This window comes from Agelaius phoeniceus, chromosome 7 (genome assembly GCF_051311805.1).
Source record: "Agelaius phoeniceus isolate bAgePho1 chromosome 7, bAgePho1.hap1, whole genome shotgun sequence".
Lineage (NCBI taxonomy): Eukaryota > Metazoa > Chordata > Aves > Passeriformes > Icteridae > Agelaius > Agelaius phoeniceus.
Genome location: NC_135271.1, coordinates 18,034,636 through 18,052,776, shown reverse-complemented (window position 1 = coordinate 18,052,776; position 18,141 = coordinate 18,034,636). Strand labels below are relative to the sequence as shown.

Genomic DNA, 18,141 nt, shown 5'->3' with positions numbered 1-18,141 from the left:
GCCTGGCCTCTGTGTTGTTAGAGACTTTTATTAGCCCAGAGGTTTGTGCCTGGTTGCTAAGTTTATAGTGTCAACAGGTAACATAAACAATTTCATCTCCAGGCACAGAAGCTTGTGTACCTTGGGTAAAGCAAATGCCTGGCACATTTGTGGACAACAAAAAAAAAAAAAGAAATAAAAGCCAATGGTTCTTTAAAACAAGCCTAGTGCCAGCAGTCAGGTTATGATCTTGCTGATTGGTACCTGTTTATTCCACTACAGGGGAATAACACACTTTAGACTTTTGCCTGAGTTATTACCACACAGTGACTAAAAAATTGAAGGAGCATAGCTGGAACTCTCCCCTGGGTAAGTTCAAGAGTCAAGAGGCTATGGTGCAACATCCTTTTGGTTACCATCTCCCAAGAAAGCTGCAGAATGTCTCCCTCACCCTACCAGCATAAAAACAGGGTCACATGTATCAGTGACATCCATAAAATGAACACCAAGGCAAGAGAAAAAAGCCAAGTGACAGACACTCCTTCTCAGTAGGATATTTTAAGCCCAGGAGAGACAGGTTACAACCAAGTTAGGATCCTCTGCTCCCAGGAGAGACAAGTTACAGCCCCTTCCTCACTCAAAGGCCACAGCAGAACTGCAGCAGAGGCACTGGAGCAGCTCAGAGATGCTCCTGAGCTGTGTGAGAGCAGCACAGATCCCCTCTCCCAGCTGTGACACACACACAGCCCATCCCTAAAAACACACAGGCTGCAAGGCACTGGAGAATTTAGGGAAACTGAGGTGCAGGGATCCCTAAAGCAGCTGTGCTGGGTCAGAGCTGGGGTTCAGCTCCTCCAGCAGGGCTCTGGGGTGAAGGGCAGAGCAGAAAATCCTCTCACCTGCCAGCAGCTCTCTCCTGGGAAAGAAACAACTCTGAGCCCATTTCTGTACTTGAAAATCCCAACAAAATTTTTCTCTGGCATCTCTGACCCTTTCATCTTTGCAGCTGCAGCAGCCTTTGACAAGGAGTTCGCTAGTTATGCCTGTAAGCTGCATCAGTGTAGTTTGCTTCTGTGCTGGGAAAGAAACCCATCCCTTTTTGATTGCTGGTGAATATTGAGCTGATTATTTTACCATCAAATGGTTTACCACAGTGCCCCTAAAAGCTGAATTTCTAGAGCCTTCATTGTAGTATGAATAGAGGGTCACAAAATAGTTTGAGAGAAAGAAACAGGTAAAAGTATTGCATTAAAAGTACAGCACCAGTGTGAAGCAACTGAATTTACTAAAGAGGAAAGGAAGAGAAGTTTGTGCTTGATGTGACAGATATCCCAGAGGAAATCCAGTACTAGGGAAAAAAATATTTAAAAAAAAAATTTAAAAGGCACTTTCCAGCAAACCTGCTAAAGGATCTCTCTTTCCCCTCTTTTCTCTTTTTCCACACTTTCTCTTTTCTCTCTTTTCCACACTTGGTCACAGCGTGATCCTTACTCCTGGGACATCTTACAGCCTGCTGATAAATGGGGTGCCAGGAATGTGCCAGCCACACACGAGATCTGGCTGGAAGAGATCTGGAGCTACACTGAATCCCAGAGAAGGGATCACACTTGAGAATGAAGATTCAAAAGACCAAAATCAGACAAATGTAATCCTATAAAAGAATAACAGGTGTGTTACATGCACCTCACAGGACATCATTATTCTGCTCTATTTAGCAGTGCTGAAGTCAGAGTTTGGACACGGTGCTCATTTTTGGACATGGTGGTTTAAGAGGGAAAAAGAGACCAGGAAATTAAAAATAAAAAGGGTACATTTAAAAAATGTAGGCTCTAAGGAAGACTTTAAAGAACTGGCTTTGTTTAGTTAGTAAGTAGATGGTGAAAAGAGGACAGGCCAGCAGGTTTTAAATAAATTAGAGGATACAATCAAAGAACAGGGTGGAGTAGGGCAGGGGTTTGTCTGGAAAACCACAAGCATTTGGCTTAATAAGGAAGAGAAAATCTGATAAAAACAGGGAAAGAAATCTTCATTAGCCACTAAGGGAAATGATGGAGCAACTATCAAAAAAAAAAAGCAAAAACAAACCCCCCCCAAAAAACAAAACAAAACAAAACAAAACAAAAAACAAAAACCAAAAAACTTTCACATGAGTTTTTTACGAACAATTAAAAAACCAAATGTGTGAACATTGCAGGACTCCTCAGATATAAGAATGGATTCAATGACCTGATGAGGTCCATACCAGTATTGCATTTCTTTGATGTCTTTTATTGATTTTGATATTTTATAACCTTAATTTTAATTTCTGTGAGTTCTAAAAGACAGTTTAAAAATACATTATGATACTAACCAAGATGGTTAGAGGGGTGGAGCAGCTCTGCTGTAAGGAAAGGTTGAGAGAATTGGGATTGATCAGCCTGAAAAAGAGAAACTTTGGGGGGACCTGTGGCCTTCCAGTGCCTGAAGGGAGCCCACAAGAAAGATGGACAGGGAAAATTTACAGGGGCCTGGAGTGGCAGGACAAGGGGAAATGACTTCCCACTGACAGAGAGTGGGGTTAGATTGGATAGTAGGAAAAAGCTCTTCTCTGTGAAACCCTGGAACAGGCTGCCCAGAAAAGTTGTGGCTGCCTGGTCCTTGGAGGTGTTCACTAAGATATTTCATTATTCAGACTTTGTCTTTTGCTACTGCCCTTGAGGCAGACGGGCTTTTTAATGTTTGCCAATCCAGCACACTGCTCTGAGTAACACATTTGACTAAAGCCTGTGTTTTTATAATTCAATTATTTCAAAAGACAAAGAAACCACCAGATTTGTAGCTTCACTAAGCAGAGCAAAAGGGAGTTGAAGGTTGAACATCTGGGATCTTAAATGTATGGCCCTTCAAGGACGCTGGAGTAACCAGAAGACTCCAAAGGAGACAGAAGCCTGGAAATTTGGAGACAACTCCATGTGCAAGAAAATTACAGTGGACGGATTAAAGAATGACGACCAAATTAGCATGAAGAGCGAGAAATCAATAACCAATACTGGACAGAAGGCTGATTACTGAAGAGAATCATGCACCTTAGAACCAATGGACATTAATTAATTTTTTCGCCAAAAATTTACAAATAAACAAAAAGGCGGGAAGGCAGCCACCAACCCTCCCCGCACGCTATTGGCTGCCCTTAGCCCCGCCTCCATTGCCCACAGCCCTTAGCCCCGCCTCCATTGGCCACCTCCCTTAGCCCCGCCTCCATTGCCCACAGCCCTTAGCCCCGCCTCCTTTGGGCAGCTCCCCTGGCCCCGCCTCTATTGCCCGCCCCTAACCCCGCCTCCATTGCCCGCCTCCAAGTCCTCGCTCCCCATTGGCTGTCTCCCGCGCTGGGCGGGGCCAGTGGCCCTTTTGAAAAGGCGCGGGACGCTCCCATTGGTGGCTGCCACGGGAGGAGGCGGGGCTAGAGGTTCGCGCCGGCGTGCCCGGGGTATCCCAGCAGCCACTTAGCGGGGGTGGGCGGAGCCCGGCTGAGGAAAGCCGTCACCATTGGCCGGCGCTCGCCCTGCGTCATGAGCTGCGGCCAATGGGCGCAGAGCCCCGCCCCGCGCGGTGCGGCTGGCGCGGCGGCGGGCGGGGAGCGGCCCGGGGCGGCCATGACCGACGCTTCGCTGCTACTGCTGCCGCCGCCGCCGTGAGGGCGCGGGGGGCACGGACCGGCCCGGCCGCCGCATGGAGGCGCAGGAGGAGGCGCGGAGGCGCAAGCTGGAGGCAGGCAGGGCTAAGGTGAGGGGAAAGGGTCCCGGTTAGGCGGAGGCTGCGCCCGCCCCGCTCCCGGTGCGCTGAGAGCTGTCAGGCCCTGCGTGCTTGGCCTCAGCCCGGCCCGGGTCTCTCCCCTCCGCGGCGGGTCCCACGCCGCACTCGGAGCTGAGCCCGGGGGTGTCCCCGGTGTCGCTCCCCTGGCACGGTGGCTCCGCAGGAGAAGCCGTGCCCGGCGGTGTTTGTGTGTGCAGGCTGCCTGCAGGGCAAATCCCGCTGCACCGACATGGAAACATTAACTGGCGTCAACACGGAGCAGCTGGCAGCTGTGCATGTGCGTTCAAGCTCTGCTCTCGTTGGTTTTGGGGGTTTTTCCTCCTAGCTCTCCCATTTTTGCCCAAGATTCAGTGTTTGTGCTAGTGGTATATAGGATATATAATATTGCACTAGGGATTGAGGATCCCAAAGAGCAGGTGGTGTTTTATTACTCGGCTGGCTCACTCCCTTGCCTGTGTGTGCACAGGGAGAGCAGAGAGCTGGGCTCACTTTGGTGGTTTCCAGTCACGCCGGTAGCAAACACTTCATAAGCTTTGAACATTCAGGTGTAGTGTAGGGACTTGTGTAGAGCTCACAGGATGAGGCTGATACATAAAGATAACGTTCTCCAAGTAATTATTACCTGCAGCCACGTGTTTAACGCTGGTTGTGTGCTAACCCCGTTAGATAAACACTTTTGCTTTGTTTTGGTAATGATGTTCAAGGAGCTGATTGGAAATGCTTGGTTACTTTCCTTTTAGTCCAGCATTTCTGCTCGGTTTTGAGCTGGTTTTGTCATATTTCCCTTCTGGCTGTGCCTGCTGAATAAGGTTTTTTAAGCTCTCACCTTTCCAGTAAGAGTGGAATGGGACAGGGTCGGGGGAAGTTTGGACCCATCAGATCTTTCCAGATCCTGCCCTTTCTGCAGGGACCCAGCCTGGATATCTGGCCAGTGGGGTCAGAGGTGGCTTGGAGCTGTCCTGTGTGTCTGCTGTGTTTCTGTTTCAGCTGCTTCCCAAGGGAGCTTTTGTGGCAGGGAGCAGGGTTGTAGCTGGACCTGAAGCTGCAGCCTGGTGCTGGGCAGTGCAGCTCCTCCATCCCTGGCCTGGCCCTCCCTGATGCTGCCATGGATTCCACACTGCCTGCTCCTGCTCAGCAGTTTGTCATCTGCCTGCCTTCCCAGCCTTGTCATGTGCTGTGAGAACACAATCCTCTGCTGGAGAGCAGCTGCTCAAGAAAGAGCTCTGAGAGCAGGACTTCCTAAGGTTGAAAGGTTGCCTTAGCATGGCACAACCTGTGTTAACATTCCTGTTAACATACATTAATTCCAGGTGCAGGACCTCTTTGTGCTTAGAAAAATGTGACAGACTTAGCTTGAGTAAGTTATTAGCTAGCTCCCACCTGTTGGAAAGCTGTTGTTTGCCATTAAGAAAAAAAATAAAAGCAGGGACTTGCCTTATGTTTCAAGTTATACCTGCAGAGCCAGGGTTGCATTTAATATTTTTATACTGTGTGCTAAATCTCTCTCTCCCCATTAAAAAACAGAAACATCATTAGCAGCCCCATCAGTGTTGCTGCTGTACAGAATGCTGAGAGGAGAGGGGGAGTTTTAGAGAGGCAGAGGCAGATGTGGTGCTTCCTCTGCTGATTAACATATCACAGACATCTGTTCCTTGGTGGGCAGATTGTGGGCACCAGACAGCTTCCAAAAAGCACCCAGGTGACCTTTCCTCTTTTTTATTCTGCTTTTCATTTTTCTAGTTTTCTCTGTGCTCCCCTCCTCATGAGTACAACACAGTTTTGAAAGGGAGGAAGAGCCATGACCAAGTGCAGGTTCTCTCTCCTAGAGCAGCTTGAGGTCATCCCATCTCTGGTGTGCCACAGGAGTGTTCAGTGCCCATCAGATCAGCTTTCTGAAGCCTCTCTGGAGGAGCTGCTGGCAGCAGGGGACAGGAGTGAGGCTGGCTTGTGTGTGAGAGGCCTCTGTTGTAGCAACCTGTGCAGTGATGTAACTGCAGTTGGATGCTGCTTCACTCTGGAGGTGGGAACTCTTGAGGGCTTTTTGCCTCACCCTCCAGAAAATGAGATATTGTATCTTTAGCATCCTAGATTTTAGTTTGCCAAGCAATGACTTGGCAGAGAAATATGTTCTAATGGTTTCCTTTTCAGACCTGCATTTGCATTATTATGTAGGAATAAAACAATCCATTTTTGAGATGCATTTAAGTTATCACTTAATAATAATAATGCCAACTGTTATATTTATTGGAGACTGTAATTGGCAGCTAAGTATTGGCTGTATCAGATATCTCACATTCCTGTTTCTAACAAATGCAGTGCTGATAAGCCAGGATAGTAATTGAGAAACAGAACAAGCCTAATTATTCAGTGCTGCTTTTTTTTCCCTTGTTTGTTTGTACCTCACATTAATTAGTCTGCATGTTGATCACCTGTGCCTCTTGTTAGAGATCTCTGTGCCATACCTCAGGTGTGGGAAGTTTTGCTCTGCTTCAATTTTACAGTTAGGGCCTGAAAAATGAGAATGAGTGCAGATTTTCCAGCAAGTTTTCCCACCTCACCATTTTGAGGAAGGTCTAGAAAATATTTCTTGGTTTTGTCCAAGAGCACTTGCTGTTTATGTTTGCTGTATCCAGGAGCTGGACTAATGTTTATTTGAACAACCTGTTTCTGTTTGGTGCTGATGTGGTTTTCTGCTGTGTTCTGTTTTCTCTGGGTGTTGGTTTTGGTACTGATTTCTGAAACACATAAAGTAATACATCAACTTTTAACTGACTTGTGCTGGTGAAATGAAGTTGCAGTGCCTTGGTACCTGTAGAAAGGTGTCCTTGCGGATGCTGTGGAGGACAGTGCTCTCAGGGTTCCTGTGGCAATGCTGTATCTTGGCCAAAAGTGAAGCTTTCACCTTTGCATGTGCTTCTAGAAAGCAAAAGGAGGTTTAAATCATTCAAAACAGGCATGATGGGATCTCACTGTGATGAGGCAGTTGTGGTTTGTTTCTTTCTTCATGTTCACACTCAGTACTTCGTGCTGGGTGTGAATTTGAGGTTGTCTTACAACAACACTTCATGTAGCTGATGAAAGGCTTTGGAAACCTGATACTGCTCTAAATAGAACTTTTCACATAAATCTGCAGCATGCCACTCCACCAAGTCCAGTAGTTCCATAGTTTTGGTGTAGTTAAGATATTTTTGCATGGCATGTGTTATGATTTTGTATGTGTAGTACCTGTGAATGGGACCAAGTAAGTTTTGTTTTCTTTGACCTGTGCATTTAAAAATGTAGAGTGTTTAGGTGTTCAGTCATGCCAGGTCTTGGTATTTTCATGTGAGATTCTTGGTCTCACTTCATGAATCAGTAACTGCTCCCTGTAATGCCCACTCTCTCTGCCTTTCATCTTTGCTGCTTGTTTTACTCCTGTTTTCCCTTTTTCCCTGCTTCAGCAGTTTGCTCTACTCTCCATTTTCCTGCAGGTTTCCTGCTGCCCCCTTTCCCCATGTTATCAGGTTAATGAGTGCTGTAGCTATTTTTGACACACATTGCCATCAGTAAGTGCTGGAGCTGACACCTGGTTTCAGAGGATAGGATTTGTGTCTCATTGCAACTTTATGGTCTGTTCATTCTGCTTGTTATGAAAGGCACAAATCTGGCAACCTTCATTTAATCTGCATTTCAGTATTACTAACTCTAGAAATTACAGGAGGTAATCTTAAAAATTAAGCTTGTTGTACATAAGAATTTGATCAGCTGGTACGAAATTGATGTTTTTCTGCAAATGTACCTTTTAAACAGGCTGCTGGGTGTGGCAGATATTTAACTGTGCACCTGTTGAGTAGCTAAGCTGCCAGCTAGAAGTTCCTGTAAGGAGAGGGGACTGAACTAGATCCTTTCCACAAACTGAATGAGAAGAATGGAACAAGATTTTTCTGCAAGGTGCCTGTTGGGCAGGAAAACCAGGCTGTTAAGCAGTGGCTTTTTGTATGAGTTGCAGGTGGAACTTGGCAGTGATGTTTACATCCAGTCATCAGTTAACTATCTGTTTTGTCTCATCACAAGGATATAACACTGCACTTGATAACCTGTGGTTTTAACCTTGAAATCTTTTCCCTTATCAGAAGGATGTCTGGATTTCTGCTGTGTGGGAGATGTTACTTGGAAATGCTGCCTAAACACAATAGTAGGGTTGAAAATAACAATAATCCTTTTTAAGCTGTTTAGGGTGTTAGGGAGAGTTGGGTAATAAATTGTCAGTGACATTCTTTACGAGTCTCTGGGGCTTTGTAGAGCTGTGATAGCCTGATAAAGTAGAGCATCTGATTCTTCAACAGAAGAAATTAAAATGACCTGGCTTAATTGATTTTCTATTTATGTACTGGAGGCTGCTTTCTGGCGAAGAAGTTTTGCTGTGTTCTCTTAAGGGGGTGGCAGGGAAGGAGCATTAAAATTAACGGAAGTGAATCCTCATCTCAAAGCTTAGGCTGGCTAAGACCTGTTTAGATGTATTTGTAAGGGTGTGCTGGTGCTGGCACCATGACAAGGGGGTTCTTGTTTTTGCTGGTCTTGCAGAAAGACTGCTCAATTATTATTTTTTCCTAATGCTTCTACTATATTGACAACTCGTTCCTTTACTAATTTGTCTTGCTGAATTCTGGATTCTTATTGACACACCAAGTTTCACTGAGTAAAACTTTGATTCTTGTGTGGAAATGAGCCTTTAGTACTGGTGTGAGATTTGTTGCTTAGTGGCACAGTTATCCAGTATGTTGTGAATTATCCGGGCAGATAAAGCAGTTTTTCTGCAGATGTATATAATTTATCAAGACAGGAGCTCTGTCACCCATGACTGTGTTAATCTTGTGGTCCTGCTACTTTTTCCTTGCTTACCTCTCCCTGTACCTCTTGCAATCTTTCCTGAACAGTTTGCTTACTTCAGACAGCGAAAAGCAAAGGGCGACGTCGCGCAGTCGCAGAAAAAGGCGGCGAAGAGGAAGGGCTCGGCTGTCCACACGCATGACCTTCCGAAGGAAGAGCCCCCAGTAGCAGCCAGAGATGCTGGGAAGGGCATAGAGGCTCAGGCTGAAGACACCAGCCTGCCAGAGGCAGCAACAGAGGCACAGGTAAATTTTAGGATTTCTTGCCTTGGCTCCACTCCATTTGCAGGTAACAAGTGTTGCAGGTGGTTGTTTGACTCTATTGAGTGTTAGCTCACTGGCACTGGCTGCTAGCTGCTCCTAGAGGAGAGGTAAGTGAACTGGTGTTATCTTCACTTGTAAAAGTTCACTCTCTAACAGAGTAATCTCATTTAGTAAGACATTACATGGCCTGGGCAGCTGTTATTGCCAGGGAGCTGTTGGCCTCCTAAATTAAAGCTTTTCACCTTTTGCTGCCATGGACTTCTCTTTGGGCAGACCTGCGGTTATGTGGCTGTGAATTCGTGAAATGGCAAATCTGGATTGGGAGATCAACAGCTTAAAAACTGCCAGGACCTTATACTGCACAGCATTCATTTGGTTTTGTATCACTTGGCTGGCTCAAATATGCTTAAATGTTTTCTGAGAAACTATAATTTATTCCAGCCATTGTAAAGCCAGCATAGATGTTATTTCCACAGATTTAAGGTGTGACTTTGCTTGTCTCTGATGTCTTTTGGTATGTCTGTACTGATGGCTCTCTAAAGGTAGTCATGTTCTCTGTGGAAAGAATTTTGTGCCTTCTGCACCAAAAGCATCTCTCCAGATGTTGCTGTGTTTTCACAACATACCACAATAACATCAAACTCAAGTGTTTGCAAACCTGCAATGATGGGGGATAAAATTTGCGTGTGTTATCCTGCTTTCTGTTGTGAGGGTATCCCTGATGCTCTCAGGATATCTTCAACAAAATGTTAGCATTGCAAAGGCTTTTATGAAGCTACACACCAAGGAAAAACATAGTGTTTTGTCACTCAGCCATAGCAGTGTCCTTGCTGCATTTGTGTGAGCTTAAATGAAAAAAAACAAACAAAAAATCACTTACTGCTGCTAAACAGCTTTTTTCAAAATAGCTGGTTTGTAAAGCAGCTGGAATTCTAGGTTACCTGGAGAGGGTGCCTCCAGGGAGACAGTAATCATTGGGAACTGCTTCAAGCAGACTCAAAATGCAGGGAGAGCTGTGGACTGCCTTTTCCAAATAATGCCGTAGTCATCTTGGTCTTGTTGTGAATTTAGTGAGAGGGAAACCTCCTTCAAGGTATCAAACTATGTTAAATCTGCGTGTCAGAAAAAGGAGTTGCTTTTGTGATTACCTGAATGGTTTTAGCATGTTTGTTAATTAATGTCCTGTCAGTTTACTAATTTTTAGTAGTAGAATGAAGATTACTTAAGTGTTTGCCAGCTAAAATAGCAGAAGATCAAGCATTGAATCAGTGTTGAGGGTTAGCCCTAAATTTAAGTAGACATTATAATACTTTTGTTCGTTTGTTTTTCTGCAGTTTAGTTCATTTCACCATGTAAGACCAGCTGAATTTAGCATAAAGTCAGTTTCTCACAGCACAGACCTTTCTGGCTCATGCTTAAGATGTTTTCAAACTAATTGTGATTTTCCTTATTCTTATTTAAAATAGCTATGATTTCATGTTTGTTTCATTTGTTCATTTAGCAGGGCAGCACTGATTTATGTAGCTGGGAGCCACTGGATGATCATGCAACTGAAGTAAGTGTGAAGAGGTGTATCTTTAGTACAAGATGCTGGGTAGAGCTGAAAGGAGACTGATAATTGGTTGTTAAAATGATTAATTGACTGTTGTTATCAAATATGATGAAACTGATGTGATTTCACTATTTTATGGTATAAAACAGGCATTTCTCTATGTACATGTACTGGCTGTGAAAAGTGGTTGCTGAGAAAATTGGGTTTTGTAAAATCATAGACTGTGCCCAGAGAAGTTGTGAATGTTTCAATGCTTCCAATTGATACATGGGTTCATTTTTCATTGTTTCATACAATATAAACAAAATGTATTCAAAATAAAATACAAGATACTGTGTCCTCTGTGATGATTGTAACAATGTTGCTCCTAAGAAGCCAGAGAAATTTCCTTTTAATTGAAGAGCTTTACATTGTTGTTTCTCATTTGGGTGGACTGTTTCCAGTCAGATGGATGCCAAGGCTTTGTTTAAATTGGAAATATTCTGCTTCCTTCCTCACAACTTGAGGTATTTAAATCCCAATACATACCAAAATGGTATGTTGCCACCATTTGGTGCTATAGAATCACAACACTTTTACTGTACTTTTGTGCCTTAAACTATCATGAAAATGTAGTATCTATGACCATTTTTCATTTGAAGTTTTGAAGCCTTAAGGATTTTATCTATGTAATGTTTCTGTTAGATACAAAGGCCCAGCATTGAGTTACTTTTCAAGTAGAATTTGCCCAAGACTTAACCTTGAAGTTGAATTTGTCTTCAGGTGAATCACAAAACGGTGTTTTTAGTAAATAACTGCGTTTCTGTTTCCTTTATGCAGAAAGCTGGGATGAATTCTGCTGCAGAGTACAGTGAGGCTGATGCTCAGGTGTGTCAGGCCAGGATAGCTGAGCTGGAGAGCAAGCTGCTGGAGAAGCAGGAGGCAGTGGAGAGACTCACTGTGCAGATGGATGAGCTGCAGGACCAGCTCAGCCAGCACAACGATTCCATGCAGCTCCAGGTATGTTTCACAGAACTGGGTAATGGCATAATAATATATTATTTTAACCCTAAAAATATTTCAGTCTCAAGACTCAAAAACCTGTTGTTTTTTTAAGTGAGAAGTACTCTACCTTGCTAGTGTAGTGCAAAAAGCAGCATCCTCTTCCAGAATATTAAAAAACTATTTTGCATTCCCTTTCTCTAGCAATTCTATGTAAATTATTACCAGGTGCTTTCTAAGACTAGTTATTTTCCCCTATATGTGTTGTTTTTCTCATTCTAGGATTGGTGAAATAAAGACATTTCCTGTTGGTGAGAAATAAATTGAAAAGATAAATGTAATTAACATAAAATAGGATTAATGTATCCCATCTCATTAGCCTCCTCTCACATGGCTGAAGGGAATTGCAGGCAGATAGGAAATAATTTAGGGGGTACTAAATATTCATGATGTCCTTTTTGAAAACTTGATTGCTTTTTCCATCAATGAGAACTACAAATTTGGAAGTAAAAATTCCCATTTCATTGCTGGTACCCCATAATTTGTTTTTAAAATCACTTTTGGTTAGATTTGTCATCTCTGAGATCAGTTTAAGACTCCTCTTCCTTCATGCCTGCCATCATCTTTGGACACAAAGATTTCTTTGGTGCAAGTTGGTTAAAACTGAAATGTAACTACAAACTCTGTAATGGCTTTGCTTCAACAAAACCTACTTGGTTCCAAATATGTTAAGAATATCTTCATGTTAAAAGTGCACTTTGTCTGACCCCTGTAGGAAAGCACAGTTCAGGAGCAGAATGAAATCATCAGGAAGTTGACAACCTGCCTTCAACAGGCCAAGAAAGACCGCGATGAGCTACAGGAGGAGGCTTCACGTGTGGCTGGCCAGATCCACGATTTACAGCTCCAGTTACATCAGGTGTGCCTCTCCTGCAGTTTGCATGTCCTTACAGAGACTGCAAGAACAACTTTAGACTGTGAATGTAAGAACATTGAGCTGGTCATGTAGCTCCTCATAGTTCAGTTTGTAGCACAGCACTGCAAATGGTTTCAGGGCGAGGCAGGGTTTTTTCCTGGTTGCTATGGAGAAGTCCTGGAAATATCCTCCTATTTTCCACTTGCTTGCATAATGTTTTGAAGGTCATTGCACTTCTTTGTTCATCACTTAAGTCCTTGTTAGGGAATTTTGCACAATGTTGTTAGTGGTGTTAGGAGCTGAGTGGAAGCATTAGACAAGCCCTGCCTTAGGTTCAGATTTTTGGCAGCAGCTTGAATTCAGGTGAGGCACACCTAAACAGCCCTGGCTCATGAGTTCTGAAGAACTGCAGATCAGGTTTATCATAAATTGAGTTATTTACTGAGTAGGCAGAAGATTATCAGACAAATGGCCTTAAACAGGTTAAAACAACTACTAGAAGATGACATAAAACAGTGCAGAACATAAAGCTACCTATATTATAGCTAACAAACAGTACTATAGATTAGGAGTCAATGTAACTTATCACTGAACTGATGAGGAGGTACACAGATTGCTTTCCCTCAACCCCTAAGAGAGTGACCACAAAGTGGCATCCCAGCTTTGGGGAAGGCCCCACACATTTCCACAGAATGTGCAGAAGACTTCTGCCTTGTGAAAATTTGGTGTAGTTTTTATAGTTTGTGAAGTGTTAAGTGTCTGTCAGTCAGAAATTCAAACTTAGCTTCCTGCAACCTCTCTCCCAAAGCAAGATGTTTATTGTCAGCTGGGAATGCCACCTCCATGGTGCCAGAAATATCTCACTACCAGACAGATGTCTGGCCTGAAATATTTCACCAATTAGCAAATTCTTGTGAGGGGGAAGATGCCCTGAGCTCTTGCACCAGCTGATAGGCTGAACAGATAAGCCCTTCTGTTGTGGGGGAATGTCCTGCCACAAGTGGTTTGTGGCCTGTGCACAACTGTTGCTATATAATTTGGGCCTGCCACGTGATCATTTGTCTTTTGCCAGAGAAATCTGTGAGTTTCTGCTTGGGCAACTGGAACATCTCAGCTGTTAGACAGAAACTTGCTGTGCTGAGGTCATGTGACTTGGCTCAAAGAAAGAAATTTCAAATGACACTGTTCAAGCAGCCTCTCTGACACGTAGAAACCTGCTTCAGTGCAACAGGTTGATCATGGATCTAATCCCTGGATAATGACACATACTGCAGCCTTTCTCTGCTTTAAAATGTGTTTTTGAAAGTGCTTTATTCTTTCTTGGTGACACTCAGTATTCCAATGGCTGTTCTCTCTGAACATATGTATTTGTTGTCCTTGGAGCTTTGTAGTATATGCCAAAGAGAAATGTTTCTGTATAGTAACTGTTTCAGGTTTGCAGGATCTTCGAGTCTGGATAGAAAGGGAAGGGGCATTTAAAATTTTTAAAAATAAAAACCAAGACTTTTTAGTCCAGGAATTATCTTAATGGAGTTGCTTACGGCCTAAAAAAGGTCTGCTAAATGAAATTTAGTAAAATAAAAAAAAAATACTGCTTTCCATCTACAGTTCTGGTTGCAATAGCAAAATGTGGTAAAAGTGAAGGCTACTCAACAGGTGTTTGGGATTTGCACCATAAGCCACTGAAAGACAAGGATCAAGCCTCAATAGCATTTCAGGCATATTCTAACTAAGTCTAGTGAGATGATGCACATTGTGGAAGGATGTCAACTTTGATATCAGATGAAAGCACTAATACTGCCTTACGTATTCTTCCTTGGTTTTAGCAACATACTGAGAAAAATATATTAAATAAAACATATTATCCTGATGGGAGAAATGTTTTCCTTTCATTTGAAAGGATGTGGAGAAGAAGAAACCAACCTTGAGTAATGAGCATTAAAGTCTTCTTCTTTACAGGGAAGACTGGTTTTGCTCATTGTCCTCTTAATGGCATGTCCAGTCCATTGGGAGTTCTGTTTTCTACTGGAGGAATTCAGTATGATTTATTATGCTAGATTTATAGGTTTATCATGTTAGAAGAGCCACCACAGGGATGAATTATCTAACATTGGCATCTTTTCAGTAAGTAATAGTATCTAAAACACGACAAGTGTTGTTTCCCTTTTTAGGATCATTTTTATTCCTTGAGAATGAAAGATTTAGGGTAAATCTGTAAATACAATTGCTTACAGTGAGTCTTGTGTATGAGTTGTTTGGATACAAACTTTCTCCTGACTGTGAGTGCCTTTTATGTGTCCAGGTTACTGAGCTACTGAGGAGTAAAAGTCTCAGGCAAAAGGAAGGATTAGAAGCCCAGCAGCAAATGTCCTTGTTTCAGGACCGTCTCAGAGAGCAGAATGCGCACTTGGAGAGTCTCCGTGAGAAAGCACGTGACCTGCAGGTACAGCTGGAGTCTTCTCAAAAGGTAAAAACATATATTTTTTTAATTATTTCAAATTTGGTGGTAACTTGAATTTGCTATAGTGACATATTCATGAAGAAAGTATTTTTATGTAGAAATAAATTTATGGGGATTGTGGTGACTACCATACATTAATCAAACAGCTTGTTGTCTGGTTTCCTTTAAGAGTGTAACTAGTAGTGCCATAAATAGAAACCTTAAACTTAAATGTTGTTATTTCTGAATGCAAATTAAAAACATGAGGCTTAAGGAAAAGAAATCATGGTATATTTCATATGTCATGTTTTATTTTTAAGAATACCAAAGATAAAGAAAATCTGCTTGCCCAAATGCAAGAGGACATGAAAGATACAATGCAAAAGCTACACAAAAGCATAGATGAAAAAGAACAATTTATTAAAAGTCTTCAGGATCTACTGACATCAGAAAGATCTGGCTTGTCTGTACTACAGCACACACTTTCTCTCCGGGACTCAGAAATAACAGAATTAAAAAAAGAAATTGCTTTATCCAAAGTGAAAGAACAGCAACATATTGAAGAACTGAGAATCAGTCATGAGAAGGATATTTGCAGACAGTTGGATAACTTGAGGAATGAGCTGGAGAAGTGCCACAGAAGAGAGATTGCAGAAGCCAAGCAGATCTATGAAAAAGAAATTATTTTAAAATATAAAAATGAACTTGAACAGTTCAAGAAAGAACTCAGTACTTTGAATTCTGAAGAAAACATTCAGAATTTGAATGGCATAATAATTGACTTAAATGTAAGGCTTCGAGAATCTGAAATGAGTAAAGAAAATTTGAGGAAGAAACTTGAAAACCAATGGGAAGACTTTCAGAGGGAAAAATCTGAAATGGAGACGAAATACAAGGATGTAATTGATGGCCTTAAGTATCAACTTTCTTCTGCAGAAGAGCAAGTGAAGGAAGCCCAGCGATATAAAAAAGAAAAACAGTCCTTGAATGAAGAGATTCAGAAGCTGAATTCCTACATCCAGGAATTAAATGAAAAGCAACTTTATGAGGCTAAAAAATGTATAGATGTAAGGCAAAATCATGATGGGGAGATTGTCTCCAATAAAAAGTTACTGGAATTGAGGGAAAAGCAGATTTTATCAGGGAAGTGTCAGCTGCAGGGAGTGGATCTGGAGGAGATGTGGGACAGAGCATGCCAGCTGGAAGGCAGAGATGAGCCAGTGTATCAGCCAGAAGTGGAGTTCCAGTCTGACTCCTCAAGGGATCAGTTGGAAGAAACAAGGAATTTGGAGATCACTAGGGATCATGCAAGTGCTGAAGGGGAGAACCTGTCTGAAGAACCCTTGTCAGAGCTGGGGCTTCTCAGTGCTGATGAAGGTATATTGGCTAAATACCTCGTTGCCACAGAAACTCCAGAGTACTCCTATGGGTCCAGCTCCTTGGAGGGCCATGCCATTGAGGAGGGCAGATGCAGTATGTATGGGTTAGACAGCAGTGTGCTCCTAGAACCCAGCAGAGATTTTGTGTCTTCTTCCTTCAACTGTAGCCTTGAGGAGGGAACGTGTCTTAGTGGCTTGGCTCAAGACCTTTCTGAAGAGGCAGAGGTGAGAGCAGAGGCCTTTGTTTCATGTGTGTCAGAGGGCTCCCTGCAGCAAAACCAAATTGGAGACCACGGTGACACAGAGGATGATGAGATGATGTGTTTGGCAGAGAGACATCTGAAGCCAGCTGAGCTGCTCCATCAGGAGTCAGCCATGGAAATGCCTTATCAGGACACCCAAGGAGCTGTTGGAAATTGGGAAGAAGCCATGTCTGAGCTCTCTCATAGGCATGCAAAACTGGAGGAAGAACATGAAGCGCAGATCCGTTGTGAAAAAGAACTTCAGAAAATGGAGAAGGAGAAAGAACTTGAAAATAAACACGTGCTTCTGCTAAAGCAGCAGGGTGAGGATGGAGGCCAGCCATCCCTAACACAAGTGTCCAACCCCTCTATCTGGTTAGAAATGGTGAAGGAGCTCCAGGAGGAAAGAGACATGTTGGTGATGCAGCTGCGAACTCAGGAGCAGTTAGTGAGAGATGCTCAGGAGCAGCAAACAGCTCCTGATTCCGTGACAAGCCAAGTGCAGGCTCTTCTTGGCTGTGAGCTGGCAGCTTTGCAAAGTCAAAGGGATGGGATGCAAAGCCAGCTTGATGCTCAGAAGGCTGAAAACCAGAGAATAGCAGAGCTGTTGAGTCAGAAAACCGTATCTGAAGAGACATTGCTAAAAGAACTGGAATTGCTCAAAGCTGAAATCAATAATAAAGAACAAAATTTAATGCTTTTGTTGAAGGAAAAAACAGCCTTAAGAGAGAGACTATCCAATGTGGAGGAGGATCTGTTGAAAGCAGAAAAAGCACTAGCAGAGAGCGCTAGCATCATTGAGGACCTTGAGAGAAACATCCATGAGCTTAATGCTGAAATGAAAAACATCAAAGAAATACAGGAGTGTGAAAGACGGAGCTATGAGGACAGGTTAAATCACAGCAACCAAGAAATTAATAAACTAACTGCTGAAATGAAGGAAAAGTCTACTGAATACAGTGAGGAAAAAAGCCAGTTGACTGAAGAAATTGCCCAGTTAAAAAAGGCTCATTTGGAGCTTGAGGCTTGCTTGCAGAAGTCCTGTCAGGCTGCCCAGGAGGCTCAGTCCAAGCTGGAGAAGCATTACCAAGAACAAATGGATCACATGGAGACTCAGCACCTTGCTGAATTAACTGAAGTGAGTTTGGCACATGAGAGACAGGTAGGAAACCTTGGTAACTCAGGAGTTGTGGGGTTTTGGAATGCTTAAGGTAGCCATTGCCAATGTTTGTATGCCTGTTTGCAGATCAAAGAGTTAAATGCTGAAATAAAAGACAAAGTGGAAGAGCAACAGAAGTTGGAAGAAATAAGAAAGGAAGAGATGGCTGTAATAAAAAAGGTATGTGCTGTAATTTGGTTTATTTTTGAAAAATAAAATAATTTTGCATTGTCATGTGAGCAGTGTAAACATTTTAGAGATGCAAAATTCTGTTTATTGTTTTATTTGATGTTTTTGATTTGGGGCCAGGAGGGGGGGAGAACTCTTGCCCCATAATTAGGGCTAAACAATCATATTTTGAAGAAAGCTTTTCATCAGAGTGTTCTCTGCAGGTTCATGAACGGGAGCACGACCGGGAAATCTCTGAGCTGGCTGCTCAACACGCAGAGGAAATGGAGAAACTCCGTGCTGAGCTCAAGGAGGAACAGAGGCACCTTCTAGATGAACTCCAGCAGCAAATGGCAGCCACACACAGAGCAGAGCAGGAGCAAGCTCAGCTCCAATCCCAG

The 18,141-nt window shown here is 43.0% G+C and overlaps 1 protein-coding gene across 8 annotated transcripts in view; it reads left to right on the top strand.

Moving 5' to 3' along the window:
- Positions 1-3,588: 3,588 nt before the first annotated feature.
- Positions 3,589-18,141, top strand: part of PCNT (pericentrin) — a 70,373-nt gene continuing 55,820 nt past the window's right edge. For 6 of the 8 annotated variants that reach the window (XM_077181116.1, XM_077181117.1, XM_077181115.1 and 3 more), the window contains exons 1-9: positions 3,589-3,741; positions 8,688-8,885; positions 10,405-10,458; positions 11,275-11,454; positions 12,212-12,355; positions 14,655-14,819; positions 15,113-17,575; positions 17,660-17,752; positions 17,965-18,141. In XM_077181116.1, coding sequence (XP_077037231.1) covers positions 3,688-3,741; positions 8,688-8,885; positions 10,405-10,458; positions 11,275-11,454; positions 12,212-12,355; positions 14,655-14,819; positions 15,113-17,575; positions 17,660-17,752; positions 17,965-18,141 — 3,528 coding nt within the window. In that variant the 5' untranslated portion in view covers positions 3,589-3,687. The remainder of the gene's footprint in view (positions 3,742-8,687; positions 8,886-10,404; positions 10,459-11,274; positions 11,455-12,211; positions 12,356-14,654; positions 14,820-15,112; positions 17,576-17,659; positions 17,753-17,964) is intronic. The other 2 variants (XM_077181113.1, XM_077181111.1) reach the window with 1 other exon arrangement.